The following is a 20,309-nucleotide window of genomic DNA, read 5'->3' as shown; positions in this document are numbered from 1 at the left end:
AGGTCCTGGCAACTTTATATATTTAAAGAACAAGATAAACACACACACACACACACATACACACATAACGAGGTCATTAATGCTATTCGTGTCACTGTGGTTTTAATGTTCTGGCTGATCGGCGTATTTGCCTACAGGATGTAACGATTGGCTGAAAGATTTGGAACCACCTGAGATACTTGGATGTGCAGGAACAGAGCTTCTATTTTCTCTTTGTGTTCATCACGTATCTCCTTAACATCTGATGCTGTCCCGAAGCAGCTTTAAAATAAATAAATAAACGAAATAATTCCTAATAAAAGTTTTGACGTCAAGAGATTTGAGCCGAGCCGGTGGTGACAATGACAGGAACCTTGAGGAACCAGACTCAAAAGGGAATCCATCCTCATCAATGTGCATTCGAAGCATTTCTCAGACACCTTTAGAGCGACTTACATTTCTCTCATTTATACATCTGAGCAGTGGACGGTTTAAGGGCCTTGTCTAGGGGCCCAGTGGCTTCTTGGTGGTGATGATCTCATAACCTTCTGATCTCCAACAAAGATTCTTGAATCTCTCTATATAATTGTGTATATATGTTTGTGCAAATACAGCCTTGGACAAACGTTTTTATACCGTCATACCTTAATACTATAAAGAAAAGCCATTGAAGGAGAAGATCTTTGGACTGGTTCTGGATGTGTGTGTAGAAAGGTAATGTGAATAAATATAATAAAGTGGAGCGTGTGTGAACAGGTGCGGATCTTGAGTCGGTGCACCAAAGCGGATATCTGCGCTCGTTTGAGGGGAAACTGCACACCTGGAGATCAGGTGCGGTCAGATGGAGAACATCGTTGAGATGTTCTAGTTTTGTGTGTGTGTAAAGAGGAAACAGGAGAGGAGCGCAGCGCCGCTTAGTGGCCGAACTTGCGCATTGCAGGTCGCGTTCCTTCCCCGGCACATGAAGCGTCCACACGGCGCGTATTTACCGAAGGGGCTTGTCAGAGAAGATGGCGGCTTCCTGGGCGGCATGAAAGGATGTAGCGCTAGCCGTGTCGACAGAAAACAAGCGCGCACTCGGGCTCCAGATCCGTCGAACTCGCTCTCTCCCTCGGGTTTTTTCTTTTTCTCGGTTTTAACAATAAAACCATTCGGAAAGTCTCGAGTAAGTATTCGGGTTCCGCGCTCCGTGATGCGCGGACGCCTTCGTTTTTTTTTACCCCCTCTTCCCCCACCACTGCACCGCTCCGGTGACGGCTAACGGGACCGTCCGCCATGTTTCTTAAGGGAAAAAGCTAGCACGCTAGCGGGAAACGACACAAAAACCCCGGGAAATTTCTTTCCCACTGCCTTCTTTTTTTTCCCAACCATGAATAAAAACCACACTGCAAAAAAACGAAGCATGCAATATTCATCTATCATGACGGAAAATGTATACATATATATTTCCTCATTAAAAACCGAGCTTAGCCGTGTTAGCAGTGGAGTGTATGTGCTAACGTGACTAGCTAAGCTATATTAGCCGTGGTTAGCATTTGCACTTTTTGTATTGTTCATGTTAATTGTTAACTTGTTTTGACCGCGTGGTTGGAGTATGAATCTTTCTCCGGGTTTAATGCATGAATATTTTAATGAATTGTATAAATGTATCTGTATTTTGTGTTGCAACTCGGGTTTGTAGCGCTTAGCATCGCGCTAGCAATGGGTTTGAATCAAGATGGCGGCTCCCATAGAAAAGGCTGCAACTGAATACCCAGGGGGCGGGGGAAGAAAGGGGAGGAGGGGGGGGGTGTTAAAAAAAAATCCGAAGTTTTTATTTTTTTTTACGTTCAAGAAAATAGAATAAAAATAATGATATGAAACAAACCAAACCAAAAAATGGCGACAAATTTTGAACAATTATAAAAGTAAGGAAAACTTTATTGACAAATCAATTTCACCGCCAAGTGAATTCACAAACGCAAGTTTTTTAGGGGGGGCGGTCCCTTTATAAATCGGATTTATTTATTTTTGATAAATATTGATCAATTTAAAGAATTTAACACGGATTTATGGGTTAAAGATATCGAAGTTGGGGTATTTTTATTTTCAGGCGGAGGGCTTCTATTTTTATTCTCCTCACGCTAGCTCGTTAGCTTAGCCACCCCCCTCCCCTGTTGTTGAGTTAGCCGGGGCTAAAGCAGCATCACGACTTAGCCGCTTTTTTTTTTTTCCCCCTCCCTTCTTGCTAGCCGAAGCTACAAGATGGCGGCTCCCGCGGGGACGGTGCGCGGCTCCGCTCTCCCTCTCACACGGCGTTAAAACAAGCCGGGATGGGAGATCTGGCGTTCGGATTGTCATCGGGAACGAGTTGATCGCACACGGGATGAATTAATTTTTTTGAAGGATTTTTTTATTATTATTAAGTTTAAAAAAAAAAGAAGAAGAGCGGATCATTTCTCATCCGGCGGCGGGCTTGTTTTATTTTGTCGCAGAGTGAATGCCGCTAAAATGGCGGCTTCCATCAGGCTCTTAGGCTAACGCTAGCAACTTTTCTTAGCTTGCTGCAGTTTTTTTCCCTCCCCTCACCTCAAACTACACCGAAAACTCCATTTGGATTCGTTTTATTATTTATTCTACATTCTTTCGGATTTTTTTTACTTCCCCAAACCGCACAAAACGGACTATTCGACATCTTTGTGTGACGCGGCTAATCATCCTCGAAGCTTTTATTATTATTACCACAGGATTCTCTCACTTTTTTTTCTTCCCATTTTTTTTCCTGCTCTAAACAGGGCGGTAAACTTGGAATGGACTAATTGTTTTTCTTATATAAAATTTTCTTTCTCGCATTAGGTAAAACATTGACTTTTATTCATAAATATGTTTATATATACATACATTGGGTCTGTACATTATTCTTCCGTAACATGCTAGCTCAAAGAATTAGCTTCTCCATTGAGCGGATGCTAGCTGCATATTTTCTATACATAAATACAAGTATAATATATATTAAAGATGGCGTTTATTCGCATTTATTTTTCGCATTATTTGTAAAAAAAAAAAAAAAAATTCGGCTCCTTATTTTTTTTGGCGCTAGTTAGTTAGCTTTGCTAGCATACGCTAGCACAAGATTTCGGAGGCATGAACATTTATTTATATTTATTGAGGTATTTTTTTCTCTTTTTTTTAATACAAAAAAATAAATAAAGGGGGAAAAATGACTACTTCTGGTACCAACATGACGTCGGGCGGCTCGGGCACCGTGTTGCAGCCGAGGTGGAAGCGAGTGCTCGGATGGTCCGGCCCGGTGCCCCGGCCTCGTCACGGCCACCGCGCCGTCGCCATTAAAGAGCTGATGGTGGTGTTCGGCGGCGGCAACGAGGGTATTGTGGACGAGCTTCACGTATACAATACAGGTTAGAAATACACGTTTTTGATTTTTAAATATATTTATATATCGTTTCGCGTTAATAAGTGCAGGTTGGAGGGTAGGGTGGCTAGCTTTTTGCTAACACCTAACGCGCTAATCCTTTTGCTAGCACCCGGACCGGCGCTGTGAATGAAACACATGCTAATGCTATATTATTATAACGTTTTATCTTCATTAGAACAGTTAGGTTTTTTTAAATCAGATCTTTTATGTATGTTTTGCAGACACGTGTTTATAAATACGCATTTATATGTATGTATATGTGCGCACTTTTTTTTGTTTTTCTTTTTTTGATTTTGGTAAAAAAAAAATGCTAAGCCGGGTATCCAGCTAATGCTAGAGCGCGCGTGCGTGCGTGTGTGTAACCCGCCCGCCGCTGCACACAGAATGGAGGGAAAAAAAATGCAAACAGAAATGGCGGGATAATCGAGCGGCTTACGTCACCGCGCCGACAAGCTCCGCCCCTTTCCATACAGCTGCACGTTTTTGTGTAAATATTTACAATATAACAAAATGCATGAAATTTATTCAGACACACAAAGGACTTAAATTGTAGAACTTAGGGTGTAACTTATGCAGCACTTTGCTATATTTATAGATAGATAGATAGATAGATAGATAGATAGATAGATAGATAGATAGATAGATAGGTGGACATTTAATCTTGAGAATGCAACATATTCCTGTATGTATATTCGGTTTTGTGTTTTAGGGACCTCGTGTAATGAACTATACCGAGAGGAATGTATGAGGATTATAGATCTTATATGAGGAACTATAAAGGGACATTTGATGATTAGGGGAAGGTTACCTTTAAGTTAGCAAGGAATTGGATGGCGATTTATTGAAATATTTTTTGAAATACATCCATGTTGATTATAATGAAGGGAATGTATAAGGATTCTATATAAAGAACTATAATTAATGGACATTCGGTGGTGAGGATAATTTTTGCAGCGTCTTTCTATCTGAACAGTATTGCATTAAAGGAGCCATCAGTGACCAGCACACCTCAGAAATGATGGGGTGATGATGACTGGCTATTTTATGATGAGGACTGGTTCCCTTTTGAGTCTTGTTCCTCCATGTCAGAGTTTTTCCTTGCCACTGGCTCGCTCATTGGGCATGAACATTTATCAGATTTAATATACAAATATACCTGTTGCAGCATGTGGAGAGAAGTGTCCGATAGGAGACACTTGCACCACATCAAGAAAGAAACAATCGTGGCGGTTTTGCAGCATCCTGTTTTATACATCACAATCTTAAAACTCTGCCCAGTTTTCAGGGTTCTTTACGTTCCCTATATCCGGTCAGCACCACATTTACAGCAGATATCAGAGAATTTTGTGTAACTGTGGCTTCTCTAAATATAAAGTTTCTGTTGACGTGTTACTTGTCTTGCAGGGTGATAAATACAGCTCTAAGACTCCAGGTGTTAAAGGGGAATTTCATCTCGTATGTGTTTATGGAAATGCAAGAGTTTTCAGATTCAGTGTCGCAATACGTATTCAATATCGTATGAAAGTGTGCATCATCATGTATGCATTATATGCTAGTCATGCAGGATGTAAATGATTTATTAATTGCTGAATGCTTATAGCAGGTATTTTGTAATAATGTGGGATGCCTGTGCATATTTGTGCCACTTTGAGAATGTTTTCATTTACCCGAAGATAAGAGTGCAATTGTTATAAATGGTTTACTTTTTTATTTTATTTTATGCAAAGGGGGAAAAAAACCTTCCTTAAATGCAAAGTTGTAATTCGTGCAGTTTTATAGTAAGGGTGGTGCAGGCAGAAATGAATTCTGAGCTAAATTAAAGGAACTTATTTACTTACTTTAAAAAAAAAAAAAAAAAAAAAGAGCTAACAAATACATTTTTGTAATCTTCCAAAAGCATTTGTGTTGGAATGCTTATTTATATATAGGTAGTGACACACACACACACACACACACACACACACACACACACACACACACAGATATGAGATATAGATAGTGGTTCTTTAAAAAAAGACCTGGAAATCTTCCAGATTTATAAAAGATAAATATTTATATATATGGCATTTGGAAAAGACACTGATCCAAAGTGGCTTTTGGTTTTCCCCATTTATGCAGCTGAGCAGTTGAGGGCCTTGTTTAAGGTCCCAGGCATCTGGGATTTGAACTCCTGTCCTTCTGCTCTGAAGTCCAATGCCTTTACCACTGAACTACCACTTCCAGGAGAAATGACTTTATTATCAGTGTTGTTGCATTTTTTATTTTTTTTTTCGTGTATATATTATTTATTTATTTTTAAGTTAACGTTGGATTGAATCCAAACCTTTGAGACTCGGTTTTGTTTAAGCAAAGTTCAGGATGAAATATGCATAATTTTGAGAAGCCCTACCGTACCGTGTGAGCGAGACAGTAAGCTTCAGTTTCACCAGGATGATTTCGCAGATGTTCTTTCAGTGATGAAGAAGCCTAATTGATTTCGGATGTTTTCTCTTTTATCCTGTATACTCCACTTATATTTGCCCAATTGCGTCATATTGATCATCCTCCAGGTTTGTAGGTTGCGTTGTTTTCGTAGACGGTGAGTGTTTCCCAGCGTGTTGCACTCCGTATGAACGTGTATGTGTCATGAAATTTCCAAATTGACCCAAAATTAACACTCATTCGTTGTATTTCTGTTCGTCTGCAGCGACTAACCAGTGGTTTATCCCGGCTGTCCGGGGCGATGTGCCACCCGGCTGTGCTGCGTATGGATTTGTGTGTGACGGCACCCGGCTCTTGGTGTTCGGGGGAATGGTAGAATATGGAAAATACAGTAACGATCTTTATGAACTACAGGTGGGTTTGTCATACTTTGTCTAAAATAGTCGATTTGGAAAGACTTTATTCAAGCTTTTATTTTATAAATAAATTTTTTTTTTTTTTTAAACAGGCCAGTAGATGGGAGTGGAAAAGGCTGAAGCCTAAAGCTCCAAAGAACGGCCCACCTCCTTGTCCACGTCTGGGCCACAGCTTCTCCCTTGTGGGGAATAAATGCTACCTTTTTGGCGGACTTGCCAACGACAGCGAAGATCCCAAAAACAATATTCCGAGGTACTACTCGATTGCGAATGAATCGTGAATTGCATGTAGTGTGTTCGGACTAAGAGGGTAACCCAGAATCCTCCTCTTCATATACAGATACCTGAATGACCTGTACACACTCGAGCTGCGTCCAGGCTCCAATGTGGCAGGCTGGGACATCCCTATCACATATGGCGTGCTTCCTCCTCCTCGTGAGAGCCACACAGCCGTAGTCTACACAGAGAAAACCTCAAAGAAGTCTCGCCTCGTTATCTATGGAGGCATGAGCGGCTGCCGCCTCGGAGACCTCTGGACGTTGGATATAGGTAAGATAAAAGTTTTAAAATGTTTAAATAAGATGTGATTTTTAAGAGCTTTTCAGAAGTTTCTTCTTTGGTAAACATCCACTGAGCAGAGTTTAGTTTTATTTATTTATTATTATTTTTGGCGACAAACAATAATGTACAGCTCGATGTTTGCGTTTTATTTTTCTGGTGCTAATAGTTTTGAAATGTATTTACGTGACCAAATCTTTCATCCTACAGACACACTTACTTGGAACAAGCCGGCAATTAGTGGCACTGCTCCTCTTCCTCGCAGTCTCCACTCTGCCACCACCATAACCAACAAGTAGGTTTGACCGATACTGATCGCTAGGTTGGATCGTACTTGCTGATAACCCGTCTAATCAACTGATTTTTACAATGGATACTGGATACAAAAAAAACACCATGTAAAATAGTACCGAACTTTCTTACAGAAATAAACAGTACTGGACTGTGAACGTGTGCTAAAGCAAATAATTATGAATATATTTATTAAATATAATTGTATGATTAATAAATAAATATAATATAGCGCTCTTCGTGCAGCTCAGTCTCGTGTGTAAAAACCAGCATTTGGCGTCAGTGATTTGCCCCTAGAGGCCGCTGTTGTAATGACAACAGACCGGAAGCCGGAAAAACTATCGCTATGGATTTTTGCCTATAACTCCACCTCTGTCAATAAATAAGTGCTATTTTAGTTTGAAAGACAACCTTTGCCTTCTAATACATGGATATAAGTAAAAAAATAATAATTTAAATGTTCAAAATGTGTCTGGCATTAAGAGGGCTGTGAGGGCCGTATTTTGGGGACCCCTGCTATACAGTGTAAAGATTGGGTGTTGATTGCATTTCTTGTAATATTTCTTAGTGGTTAGGGTCGTGCTAAAGGAATGCTTGAGGGCCACCTGTGAGCTTCTTAAAGCAAAATCCTTGATTATGACTTTTTTTTTGTATATTTTTATTTTTTTGGATGGCCTTAAATTTCAGTGTTAAGATATGAAAGTTACATTAAATGCATTAAGGATTTTGTGATGTGCATTTTTAATACACCCGACTTATAAAACCTGTCCTGTCTCGAGGATGTACGTGTTCGGAGGATGGGTGCCCCTGGTCATGGATGACGTTAAAGTGGCTACACATGAAAAGGAATGGAAGTGTACAAACACACTGGCATGTCTAAATCTGGGTAAATTTTAATAACAGCTATAATAATGTTGTAGCCGAAGCATGCTATACCTGTATTAGGAAAACGGATCAATGTCAGTTTTGTCTTTGTCTTAGACTCAATGGCATGGGAGACTATTTTAATGGACACTCTGGAAGACAACATCCCGAGAGCAAGGGCAGGGCACTGCTCCGTAGCGATCAACTCCCGGCTGTACGTTTGGAGCGGCAGGGACGGCTACCGCAAAGCCTGGAACAACCAAGTGTGCTGCAAAGACCTCTGGTATTTAGAGACAGGTGAGAAATTTTTTTTTTTATGCAAATTAACTACTCGCCTGAATTAGTTTAAATGTGTAAAGTGGAAAGAACTTGGAGAGATCCCGTTCTCATTGTTAGCCAATAAAAATAAAATTGTGGTAGTGATTTGGTTAAATTTGTATTATATATTTTATTTATTTTGCACAGACCGTCCTCTGGCGCCGTCGCGCGTGCAGCTGGTTCGTGCCAATACAAGTTCTCTGGAGGTGAGCTGGGGCGCCGTGCCCACCGCTGACGCCTACCTGCTGCAGCTCCAGAAATATGAAATTCCTGCAGCAACGGCGGCCTCCTCACCGAGCATCACTCCCACCACCTCCTTGCCCACCAACTCGCCCAAGAGCCCTGCCCCGGCTGCCGCAGCCCCTGCTACTCAAAGCATACCAATCACAGGGGTCACCCTCATACCCCAGGTGCCCTCACCTACCACATCTATGCCCGGGAGTCCACTCGCTGCTGCCTCACCGCGCGGTCCAGGTAAAAGTGCGTAACTTTAATGTCTCTTTCTTTATTAAATCTTGGTTTGTAAAATTTGTACGTAAAGCTAAAAAAAATTTTTTTGTTATGATTAAATATCAACTTATTTTCTGTCGCAAGACAAATAAGCTTAGTGTACTTTTACTGTGTAATTTATTAAATAAAGCTGCGCTAAAGAAATCCTCCTGTTCATTTCAGATTTGTAAATATTTGTGCTTGTTAAATACCAGCATTGGAAATGTTCTTACATCTTGTTGTTTTTGTTTTTTGTTGTTCGTACAGCCATCCTGAAAGTGGCAGCTCCTCAGTCCACTGCTGGGACGTCTATAGTCACTGTGCGTCAGGCCAATCAAGTGGGAAAATCCCCAGTTACAGTTGCATCGCTTCCTGCCGGAGTCCGTATGGTCGTTCCTGCACAGAGCGCACAAGGAACGGTACGTTATTTGGATTGGTCTGCAAATCCATTTCATCCAACCATTATGGTGCATAGTACTGCCTGCTATTTTTAGGATGCTCAAAAATACATGTATTTATTTAAAATAAATTATCCATTGTTCTCTCTAGCCGATCGGGAGCAGCCCGCAGATGAGTGGCATGGCCGCACTGGCTGCAGCGGCAGCTGCCACACAGAAGATTCCTCCTTCATCAACAGCAACTGTGCTGAATGTTCCAGCAGGAGCCACCATCATGAAAACCGTTGCTGTCACTCCAGGCTCCACAGCTCATCCTGCTTCAGTAAAAGTAGCCTCACCAATGACTGTAAGTGGTGTCTGAACTTTAATTAGGCCTATAAATGTAAACTTTAATGTGTATTTGTTTTCCTTATAACCACAAGAAACTACGATTCATTTTAATGGACATTTGACTTTTTCATGATTTGTGTAATTGAGTACTACATCAATATTTCAGGTCATAGATTTTAAAACGGTTCATTAGGACAATAGCCTACCAAATACCACATTTCTTTTCTATGCTTTACCTTCTATCTCGGTGTATTACTACTCATTCTCACAATTCTATTCTCCTTCCATCAAGGTGAGCAACCCAGCCACCCGCATGCTAAAGACCGCTGCAGCTCAGGCTGGAACTTCGACCATCACCACCCCAAACACGCCGACACGTCCCATCATCACCGTGCACAAATCAGGCACGGTGACCGTGGCCCAGCAGGCCCAGGTGGTCACCACCGTGGTGGGAGGAGTCACTAAAACCATCACGCTCGTCAAGAGCCCGCTCACTGTGGGCAGCGGCGGCACTCTGGTGAGGACTAAGCGCTGATGGAAGTTTGTGTGCATTGTTTTAATCACTAGCAAAGTCTCTCAATATTGTTAATACTATTAAAATTTATTTTGTATCTTATGAAAGCTTGTTAATATTGTTTATATTGGTGTTGCACGATATAACGGTACTAGAAAGGTATCACGATACATTGCTTGTAAAAACTTTTATTAGTACCTGTACTTTGTGTGATGGTTGTAGTGGAGAGTGTTCGACAACAGGGGGCAGTGTGTGTTTCTAAGGCACGTTTTCGTGTTGATTTTTTTTAAGTCTTTTTTTTTTTTGTGTGTAATTTTTGTTTACAGTTTTACTGTTTTAGCAGACAGCAAACATTGTGTGTTTATTAATAAATATGTTCCATTTTTCAAATAATTCATTTATTCTTTCGCCCGTAATATCGGTATTATGATCTTTAATGTAGGTATTGTCAATTTTGGTGTTGTGACTACACTAGTGTATATTGTATTAAATAATATATTTCCCTCTATATTTTCATTCTAATGGTTGCGCAAATCGTCAATGTTCACAATGCTTATTTGCTTCCTTTCAGATCTCCAGTCTGGGAAAAGTTATGTCAATGGTCCAGACAAAACCAGTACAGTCCGCTGCAGTGACCGGCCAAGCCGGCAGCCCTGTCACACAGATCATACAGGTCAGCACAACACAAGAAGTTTTTCTAGATTAGTTTTCAAAGAGCTACAACTCCGTGATCACCAAGACGTGCGTCATTGAGAGCGAACTCAAAGTACATCAGAACTGTATAGGAACATTTTGTGTAATTGTTTTAAGCATCTGTTGTTTTTATCTTCCAGACGAAGGGTCCTCTGCCTGCAGGAACCATTCTGAAGCTAGTTACATCAGCAGACGGCAAACCCACCACCATAATCACTACCACCCAGGCAGGTGGCACTGGAACCAAACCAACCATTCTGGGCATCTCCCCGACCAGTACTAACAAGCCTGGCACCACAATCATCAAGACCATACCGATGTCTGCTATTCAGCAGGGTGCTGCAGGTTTGTTTATCAGCAACAGGATTATTTTATGCTGTATTAATTTCTTTAGCTAATAATATTTTTTTATAGGTGCTGCCGTTAGCGGTGGAATAAAATCTCCCATCACGATCATCACAACCAAAATGGTGACACCTGGCACACAGGGAAAAATCATTACCGCAGTACCCAAACTGGCTGCTGGATCTGCACAGCAGGGAGTGACTCAGGTGAGGTTTTTTTTTTTTTTTTTGTCTGCGTGCTTGCTTTCTTTAAAAAAAAATATTATTCATTTAAACCCATGACCTAAAACCGAGTGACTTTTTTTTTTCTAAAGGTGGTCCTGAAGGGGGCGCCAGGGCAGCCTGGTACCATTCTTCGCACCCTGCCCATGGGTGGTGTGCGCCTCGTTTCTCCTGGTACAGTTTCTGCTGTCAAACCCACAGTTACCACACTGGTGGTTAAAGGCACCACAGGTAACATTTTTACTTTTCTTTTTGTTTTGTTTTTTTTATTGTTTACTGCAATTTATAAGCCCTTGTTTGGATTTATTTTATAATAATGTGGATTATAATGGATCTGTGTAGGAGTAACTACTCTTGGCACTGTGACCGGAACAATTTCTAGCAGCCTGGCAGGGGCCAATGTTGCTTCTGCTAATGCTAGCCTGGCTACTCCCATAACCACCCTGGGCAATATAGCTACACTCTCCAACCAGGTGATCAGTCCCACTGCGATCACAGTGTCTGCAGCCCAGGCGAACCTGACTACTACACCTACAGTGGCCATCCAGGTACCTCACCTGCTTATCAATCTGTATCAATTTCTTGTATACAGGGTTTATGTGGGGGTCCAACATTTTAAAGTCTTACATTCGCAAATAAGACAAACATGCAACAGCCAATCAGCTTTCTGTTATTGGTGCGAAGTGTATTTGTGGTTTTTTTTTTTTTATGTTGGGATCCTAAATTTAATTATTAATAGTCTATAAGTCTTAACCCTTTATATCGTCATTGCTCTTGTATAGTGAGTAACCGAATGTTTTTTCTTCTTGTAGGCAGCTACGCAGCCCACTCAGGTGACCCTGATTAGCACCCCTAGTGGCGTGGAGGCACAGCAAGACCTCCCTGTGTCTATCCTGGCCTCCCCCACCTCTGAGCAGCCCTCTACCACCGGTGCTGAAGCGGGTGACATGCCGGGTGAAGTGACTCTGGTCTGTTCCAACCCACCATGCGAGACCCACGAAACCGGTACCACCAACACGGCCACCACAGCATCCTCCAAGATCGGAACGGAGCGCGTGTGTTCCAACCCACCTTGCGAGACGCACGTGACTGGAACGACCAACACGACGACCACGGCATCATCCGACATGGGTCGCATGCAGCAAGTGTGCAGCAACCCGCCGTGCGAAACCCATGAAACGGGCACCACAAACACATCTACACAGGCGTCCTCGAACATGGGCATGGGAACCAACACTGTACAGAGAGTGTGTTCTAACCCACCTTGTGAGACCCATGAAACGGGCACCACTAACACATCCACACAGGCATCTTCGAGTATGGGCACTGTGCAGAGAGTGTGTTCCAACCCACCTTGTGAGACCCATGAAACCGGCACCACCAACACATCCACGCAAGCGTCTTCGAGTATGGGCAGCGCCGAGACCAACACCGTACAGAGAGTGTGTTCCAACCCGCCTTGTGAGACCCATGAAACCGGTACCACCAACACATCCACGCAGGCATCCTCGAGTATGGGCAGCGCTGAGACCAACACCGTACAGAGAGTGTGTTCCAACCCGCCTTGTGAGACCCATGAAACCGCACCACCAACACATCCACGCAGGCATCCTCGAGTATGGGCAGCGCTGAGACCAACACCGTACAGAGAGTGTGTTCCAACCCGCCTTGTGAGACCCATGAAACCGGCACCACCAACACGTCCACGCAGGCGTCTTCGAGTATGGGCAGCGCCGAGACCAACACCGTACAGAGAGTGTGCTCCAACCCGCCGTGCGAGACCCATGAGACTGGCACCACTAATACGCCAACACAGGCTTCATCCACCATTGGGGCAGGCCAAAATGGAACGGTGCAGAGAGTGTGTTCCAACCCGCCATGCGAGACCCACGAGACCGGCACCACTAACACAGCTACTACTGCCACCAGCAGCCTCGAATCAGCTGAAGGATCGGGTATGGCTGATTTTATTTCTCAGTATTTTAGGGTTGAGTTTTTTCACTGAACAAAGATTTGGTTTGACAAATTAAAACTTGGGCAAGCAATTCTGATTTTATTTATATATACATAGTTTATTTTTATATATAATGACTGGCTTACACAACTGAAATCCAACAGATTTTACAAGATCGGTAAGTAAATCCTCCAGTCTAATTGTAGGCACAGATTAACTCCAACTTTAGTTTAGTGGTATTACTTAATCTTAAGCCTGCCAATATCGCTTTGAGAAACGGAAACCTACGCAAATTGGAGGTGCTCTCCAGTATAACTAGATGTATAAGCAATGATGCGTCTGGTGGCAGTCTAGGAAGACTGCAGGTATCAAAACAAGCTGGGTTGTGATTGCTGGTCATTTTCAAGTTAGCTCTCAGTTCCTCTGGGAAATATGATCTTTTGCTGTAGAATAGACAATATTGTCAATTATTTGTACATACAAAGATGTAAACAATGTCCATCTTCAGCTTTGAGTTACAATGTTTTATAAAAATTATAAATTCTAATTTATAACACTTTCATCTATACTCATTTTCTCATTTAAGCCTCTGCAGTAGGTTTGTGTATTACCCTTTTGGTGAGACTGTCGTTTTTCTTGCAGCACAACAGAGTGGTAATGGACAAGATGCAGGAACCAGCGTCGAGGCAACTTCTTCGACAGAACCCACCAATCCTCCGATTCAGAGCAGAGCCATCACCACTGTGACACAGGCCACGCCCACCCCAGGACCCTCTGTTCCAGTAAGCCATTAAACAAGGGAATATTGTATGTTACAATGACTTGTGTGTTGAATGTCTGGTTTGTTCTCTATTGAGTCAACTAGTTTATTTTGATGTTCTCTGTACATGTACATATATTTACTGATGTTTGTGAAAAATCAATGCTTACTTTATGTATAAATATTACTGGGATAACCCTAAACAAACCCGACTCATGCTTTTTTTTAATTTATTTATTTATTTTTGCTGCCCCCTTTCAGGAAATCTCATCCATGGCAGGCTCTGCTGTAGTCGAGGGCTCTGGTGAAGCCGAGGCAATGGAGCAGGGAGACTCCGAGGCAGTAGCGATGGGCGAGGAGCCCATGCAAACTGAAGGCGAACTGGGTGAAGAGGGAGCTGTCAGAGTTGTTGCTATTGAGGAGGGTGCAACAGGGGATGGGGGCACCATGCTGCAGGTTCATGTAGCCATGGAAGCTCAGCCTGGCCAGGGAGATCAGGTAGGATTGGGCAAGGTGGCAATATGGATATTTAGGTTTGCTTGACTGCATTAGTAAATATTAGTGCCTCCTTTTTTGTGGGTTTTAAATAAACAATTTTACATTAATTAACATAATTGTAATACAGGAAACCCTTGTGAATAAATGGATTACTGTAATGTGATACTAGACTAGTATAATAAAAGCAAATAAAATAATAAACTGCTTGAACATAGAGAAATTATTTATTTATTTTTTGGTCCTGCCTGTGCAGATGGAGCAGGGAGGTGAAGGCGCGGAGGCCGTGGCACTGGCAGGGCAGGACTCCGAGGCATTGGCACTGCCTCAGGAACTGATGTCAGCTGAGGGGCAGCAGACCACGCTAATGGTGACTGGATTGACCCCAGAGGAACTGGCAGTCACTGCTGCAGCAGAAGCCGCTGCTCAGGCTGCAGCCACAGAAGAGGCTCAGGCGCTCGCCATACAGGCAGTGCTGCAGGCAGCCCAACAGGCTGTGCTCAGTGAGTAATCATCTGTGCAGGCTAAGCTTTCGGTTTACCTTCATTACAGAAGTTATTTGAACCATTTCAATCTAAAAATTATATTGAATTTTTTTCTTTTGTTTTACTTTCTCCTCTCAGATGAAGATGCGGGACAGGACGGTCAGCAGACCACCACCATTCCTATTGTGTTGACGCAACAGGAACTGGCTGCTCTGGTCCACCAGCAGCAGCAACTCCAAGAAGTCCAAGCGGCGGCGGCGGCAGCAGCTGCAGCCGCAGCCGCCCAGCAGCTAGGGGCCGGTTCGGGCGCAGCAACTCTGCCTACCGAGGGCCTGGCGCCTGCGGACAGCCTTAACGACCCCACGACCGAGAGCAACGGCCATGAGATGGCCGTCGCAGCAGTAACTGGAGCCGTGGCTCAGCTTCTTCCCAGCACTTCTGCAGAGAGTGAGGGGAAAAAAACAATCAAAACTGTTATTATATAGAAGGGAGACTTCCTATTTAACCAGTTTATGCTGCTGTGTGCTTTGATACAAGGATAAGGGAAATTGTCTTGAATGTCATCATGTGACTGAATCTGTGTATTCTTACTTTTCATGCAGCTTTAGCTCCATCGAGTACACTTGCCCCAGCTCAGCCCATGGTGGTTGCCAGCCCTGCCAAGATACAGGCTGCCACTACACTTGCTGAGGTGGCCAATGGCATCGAGTCTGCAGCTGGGGTAAGCCGACTGATCCACGCGCGCACTCTTTCTACAATATGTACATAAAAAGATAGAATGTGCCGATTTATTAATTTTTTCGGTTGGTGTAAACAGAAGCCAGGAGTCCCCCCTGCAGTTGTGAAGCCACCAGTGAAGAAGGAAAATCAGTGGTTTGATGTTGGAATCGTTAAGGTGACCAACACGGTCGTCACACACTATTACATCCCAGCAGACGACTCGGAGGTCACAGATGTGAGTCGTATTTTCTTTCTAATCTCATTTTGTTTCTGTCCTGGTTTGTGTGTAGAGATATAACCGAATGAGTTTGAATGTGTCCCATTTCAGGATGATTCTGGGGCCATACCAGACTACAGTCAAATGAAGAAAGTGGAGCTCTCTCCTGGCACCGCATACAAGTTCCGCGTGGCTGGAATCAATGCGTGCGGCCGTGGAACGTTTTCTGAAGTGTCTGCGTTTAAGACCTGTTTGCCCGGCTTCCCTGGAGCACCATGTGCCATTAAAATCAGCAAGGTGAAATTTATGTATTTATTTTTTAAGAAATGAATGTTCTTGTAACGTTTTTTTTTCTTCCACAAAGCTTTTCTTTGTGTGGGGTTTTTTTGCTTTATTTATTTATTGAGCATTGTGTTGGGTTTTTATTTATTTATTTTTTTCCTCTGCTTATCAGAGCCCTGATGGTGCTCACCTCACCTGGGAACCTCCGTCTGTGACCTCGGGGAAGATCATAGAGTACTCAGTCTACCTGGCCATCCAGAGCTCTCAGACGACCGAGGCGAAAGCGTCTGCCCCGGCTCAGCTGGCCTTCATGCGGGTTTACTGTGGGCCAAACCCATCCTGCCTTGTCCAGACATCCAGTCTGTCCAATGCACACATCGACTACACCACCAAACCCGCCATCATCTTCCGCATCGCCGCCCGAAACGAGAAGGGTTATGGCCCTGCTACGCAAGTCAGGTGGCTACAAGGTGAGTTGGTGGTATTACATTAAGATATTAATCAATTTTTATAAAAATAGAAATCCTTTCCATTTGATATTTAAAAATTAACCCACATGCAGAGCAATAGTTTTGATGGCCACATTTTATTTGACACTAGAAATAAATATTGCGCATGCTGAATATGATGCATAGTATAGTGGATTTACTGGTTTGGGCGGGAGACGTGTGAGATGTTTGTGGGAAATTTGCTTGATTGTAAGCCAGGAATGTTTGTGATCTTTTCCAGAAACTAGTAAAGATGGATCCGCTGCCAAACCTGCAGCAAAGAGACCGGTCTCATCCCCCGATACGTGAGTATTTCATTAATGAATGCTATATACAAGAACTTGGGTGCTACATAGGGTCTAACCTGAAAGGTGGTTCAGCTGTGAATATGTAATAGTGTTATCTAAATCTTCTCAATATTGAGATTGCGTGGTGATGTAGGTCAAAGTTAGTAGAAATTTAAAAAAATAAACTTCAAAAAGGTCTTTTTTTTTTTTAAAGGGTTCTTTTTGAAGATGGTGTCTGATTAGGAATCTGGTAGTGATGATGGTTCATGAACGACCCATTTTTGTTAATTTTTAACGAGTCTTTAAAGTGACTCAGAAGAACGAGTCGTCTCAAGGAGTGATTCGTTCATTTTCTTTTGGATGCGCATGAGCAAATTTTGAAATTTGAAAGAAAAAAAAAAAGATTCAAAGAGCTAAGTCATTTTAATGATCTGATCTTCCCATTACTAATATCTGGATGCAGGCTTAGGCCATGTCCACACTAATACGTTTTTTTTTCTCCTCGTTTTGGCCTTCCGTCCACACCGAGGCAACGCTTTGTCAACGAAAACAAAGCTTTTTGAGAAATTTGAGTGCAGTTTTCGAGTCGCAGTGTGAACTGTGAAAAAGGAGGCTTTCGAAAACAATGATGTGGTGTTTTTTTGCCCACAAGTCAAAGAGCCGGAAAGTAAATAAACCTTTTAAGAGTGTAAGCATTTTCGGATGCGTCAGTGTGAATGAGCAATGTTTTGAGAAGCCGATGCAAACTAGTGTGGACGCTTCATGTTTTTACACAAAAAAAAAAATCTGGATTAGTGAAGACCGTGTCCAATCAAGTATTTCAACAGACAAGACCCAACATCTGGAAAGACTTGATTGCAAGTTTTTTTTATTTGATTTCAAGTGTTAAAAAAACTTAATGTCTTTTAGTCTCTTCTGTTTGTCAGAAGTAATAACAGCATAACTAAAAGATCTAAACTTTTTCTCCTCCTACACTCTCTACAGGAAAGGTACCGGTCCCAAAAAGGCCAGAGCCGACCAGTGAGAGATTTTGACGCGCCCCTCCCCCTTTGAGACCAAGACCCCTGAACCGAACTCCTTCCTGCTGAATGCCCTCCCCAGCCTTATTAAACTCGCCTCCCTTTACCACTTCCTACTTAATATGAAAAGACAGTGGAGGGGGGAAAAAAAGAGAGAAGGATCAAGATAATCTGTTCGTGCCCTACCCCTCCCCCCAGATCATCACTGGACATCTTGGTGCCATGGACGCCTTATCGCTTCGACTGTGTTGAAATGAATCCGTATTATAAATGTTTCTTCAGACAGTAAAAAAAAAGCACATTCTTTTTTCTTTTTTTTTTTTTTTTTTTTGTGTGAAATTTTCCAAATGGCAGCATTCAGTCAAGTTAACTGTATTGTTTCCTTGTAGTTCGTTTTTTTTTTCCCCCCCCTTCCTTCATGTTCTTTTATTTTATCTTACAAGCAATAGATAAAAAAACAAAACAAAAACAATGCTCTTCTGCCAGTTTTTTTTTTTTTTTAAGTCTGTATATTTCAGTTGAACACAGACGGACGGACAGACGTTGGAAGGTAACCGAAGAGGGAGTAAGCCGACAATGAAGCTACACCTGGAAATCCATTGAAGGATGGGAAGGGGGGGGGGGAAACAACACAGCACTTGGTGATGCTTCTGAAGAAAAAAAAAGAAATTTCATTTTATGACATCTGTAATTGTATATTCAATCCGAGTCCAGTAGCCTGTTATTACATCACTGTGTTTTCATTCATAGCTCTGAGGGAATTGGAGAACTGTATTTTGTACCGAAGACGTAAGGACTCCGATCCTTGTAGACAGGGAGGTGTAGGACTTTTTTTTTTTTTTTTTTTTTTATTGCATTGAAAAGCATGTTGTATAAAGAAAGAAAGGGGGGGAGGGGGATCCCATAAATAGTACGAAGTGACAGAAGCTCGCTGTGTGTGGTTTATTTTTGTATTTTTTCTTTTTTTCCTTTTTTTTTTTTTTTTTAAACAAAAAACAAAACAAAAAAAAAACACGTTCCCCTTATTGTGTACATGTATGCTCAGTTTTAAGAAAGAAAGAAAAAAACAAAATTTCCTGCTCATTCCTGTAGTCCGAGTGTCTCGCGGGGGATCCTGTGGCCGATAGTCCGGTGCGCCACATACACCTTTTCTACATCCCCACCTTCAAGGAAGCTTTCAACCGATAACTCAGAAATGAAAGATTGACGTGAACTTTTTCTACACGCTTTCAAGAAAGGATTACCCTCTTCAAAAACAAGCTTTAGCATATTAATGAGTTCTTCCCCCCTCTCTTTTTTTCCTTATGCATTTTTTTTTTCCCATCCCAACTTGTATATTGTTGATCATTTAAACGGAGTGTGTTTGCTGGAAGGCTGTTTTGTTTTTCATTTTTTTCCCCTTTTTCCTGTTAACCTTGTTCACTAGTTCATAGTTTATGTAAACCTGTCTTTTTTTTTTTTTTTTTCGAGTTTCTGTGGATTTTTTTTTTTCTTCTACCCATGCTTGTTTGTGAGCTGGTTTAAGAGAAACTGGGAAAACTGCGATTCTTCACGTTTGTGAGGGGGAAAAAAAGAAATGTCACGAGAATTTTTTTATCTTGGAGCAGTTTTTTTTTTTCCTGTGCAGATGGTTTCGGGGTGCAGGGTACAGATGGATGAACTGTCGGGTTTGAGAGTGCGCTGATACGGAAACGAGTTTATTCGTTGTGTTCGGTTTGATGACGCTCGATTCCGATCCTGGACCAGCATGCTTGCTCTGTTTGGGATTTGATTTATTTTATTTTTTTCCGCATTACACACCCAAGCCCGTACCCCCCATTTCCCTGTCCCCCAATGGCGTTTGACTGAAAGGTGGACCCGTTATGTGTCTGAATGGGAACGAGAAACATGTGGTTTGCTTCTCTTGACAGATTTGCGAGAATGATGGGGGGATGATTGGCCCAGCCAGCGTTTGAACTCAGTTGTAAATTAGTTCTTTCACGTAGCAAGAAGTAAAACAAAGAAAAAAGAAAAAAAAAAAACGCCTTTTTATATAATTATCTGTAACAAATGTTTTTACATGTTGTCATCTATTGATTGCTTTTGTGTCTTGACATATAAAAGTAATGGAAATCTGTCTCTGTGTTCATTTTGTGTAATGTCACAACCTTTTTATTTTGTTTGTTTTTTTTTTCCAGTTCGTTGTTTGTATCGGAGCGTTCTTTAAGATATGTATAATTAATATAAAAAAAGACCAGCAAGATGAAATGTCTTTTTAAACAGAAATAGCAAAAAAACAACAAAAAAAAAACACGTTCTTAGTTTAGGATTTTAATGCTGTTTATGCACACGTGGTTCCTTTCCAACTATA

At 42.0% G+C, this 20,309-nt stretch overlaps 1 protein-coding gene across 1 annotated transcript; it reads left to right on the top strand.

Moving 5' to 3' along the window:
* The first annotated feature begins 971 nt into the window (after positions 1-971).
* On the top strand, positions 972-20,075 carry hcfc1b (host cell factor C1b). Its single transcript, XM_046870712.1, is given in 29 exon segments — positions 972-1,144; positions 3,171-3,377; positions 6,081-6,229; positions 6,324-6,484; positions 6,572-6,780; positions 7,000-7,084; positions 7,860-7,966; positions 8,062-8,241; positions 8,410-8,736; positions 9,019-9,170; positions 9,301-9,495; positions 9,772-9,996; positions 10,565-10,666; positions 10,827-11,031; positions 11,101-11,237; positions 11,345-11,483; positions 11,595-11,800; positions 12,065-12,833; positions 12,836-13,207; positions 13,849-13,988; positions 14,228-14,464; positions 14,718-14,964; positions 15,085-15,393; positions 15,549-15,667; positions 15,764-15,901; positions 15,995-16,180; positions 16,338-16,635; positions 16,895-16,958; positions 17,925-20,075. Coding segments are annotated over 28 exon segments (5,697 nt in total). The 5' UTR covers positions 972-1,144; positions 3,171-3,178; the 3' UTR covers positions 17,965-20,075.
* The last annotated feature ends 234 nt before the right edge of the window (positions 20,076-20,309 follow it).

Source organism: Silurus meridionalis, chromosome 17 (assembly GCF_014805685.1).
Source record: "Silurus meridionalis isolate SWU-2019-XX chromosome 17, ASM1480568v1, whole genome shotgun sequence".
In the NCBI taxonomy this organism is placed as follows: domain Eukaryota; kingdom Metazoa; phylum Chordata; class Actinopteri; order Siluriformes; family Siluridae; genus Silurus; species Silurus meridionalis.
Note: the sequence above shows the minus strand (reverse complement) of the source record. Positions and strands in the feature narration are given on the sequence as shown.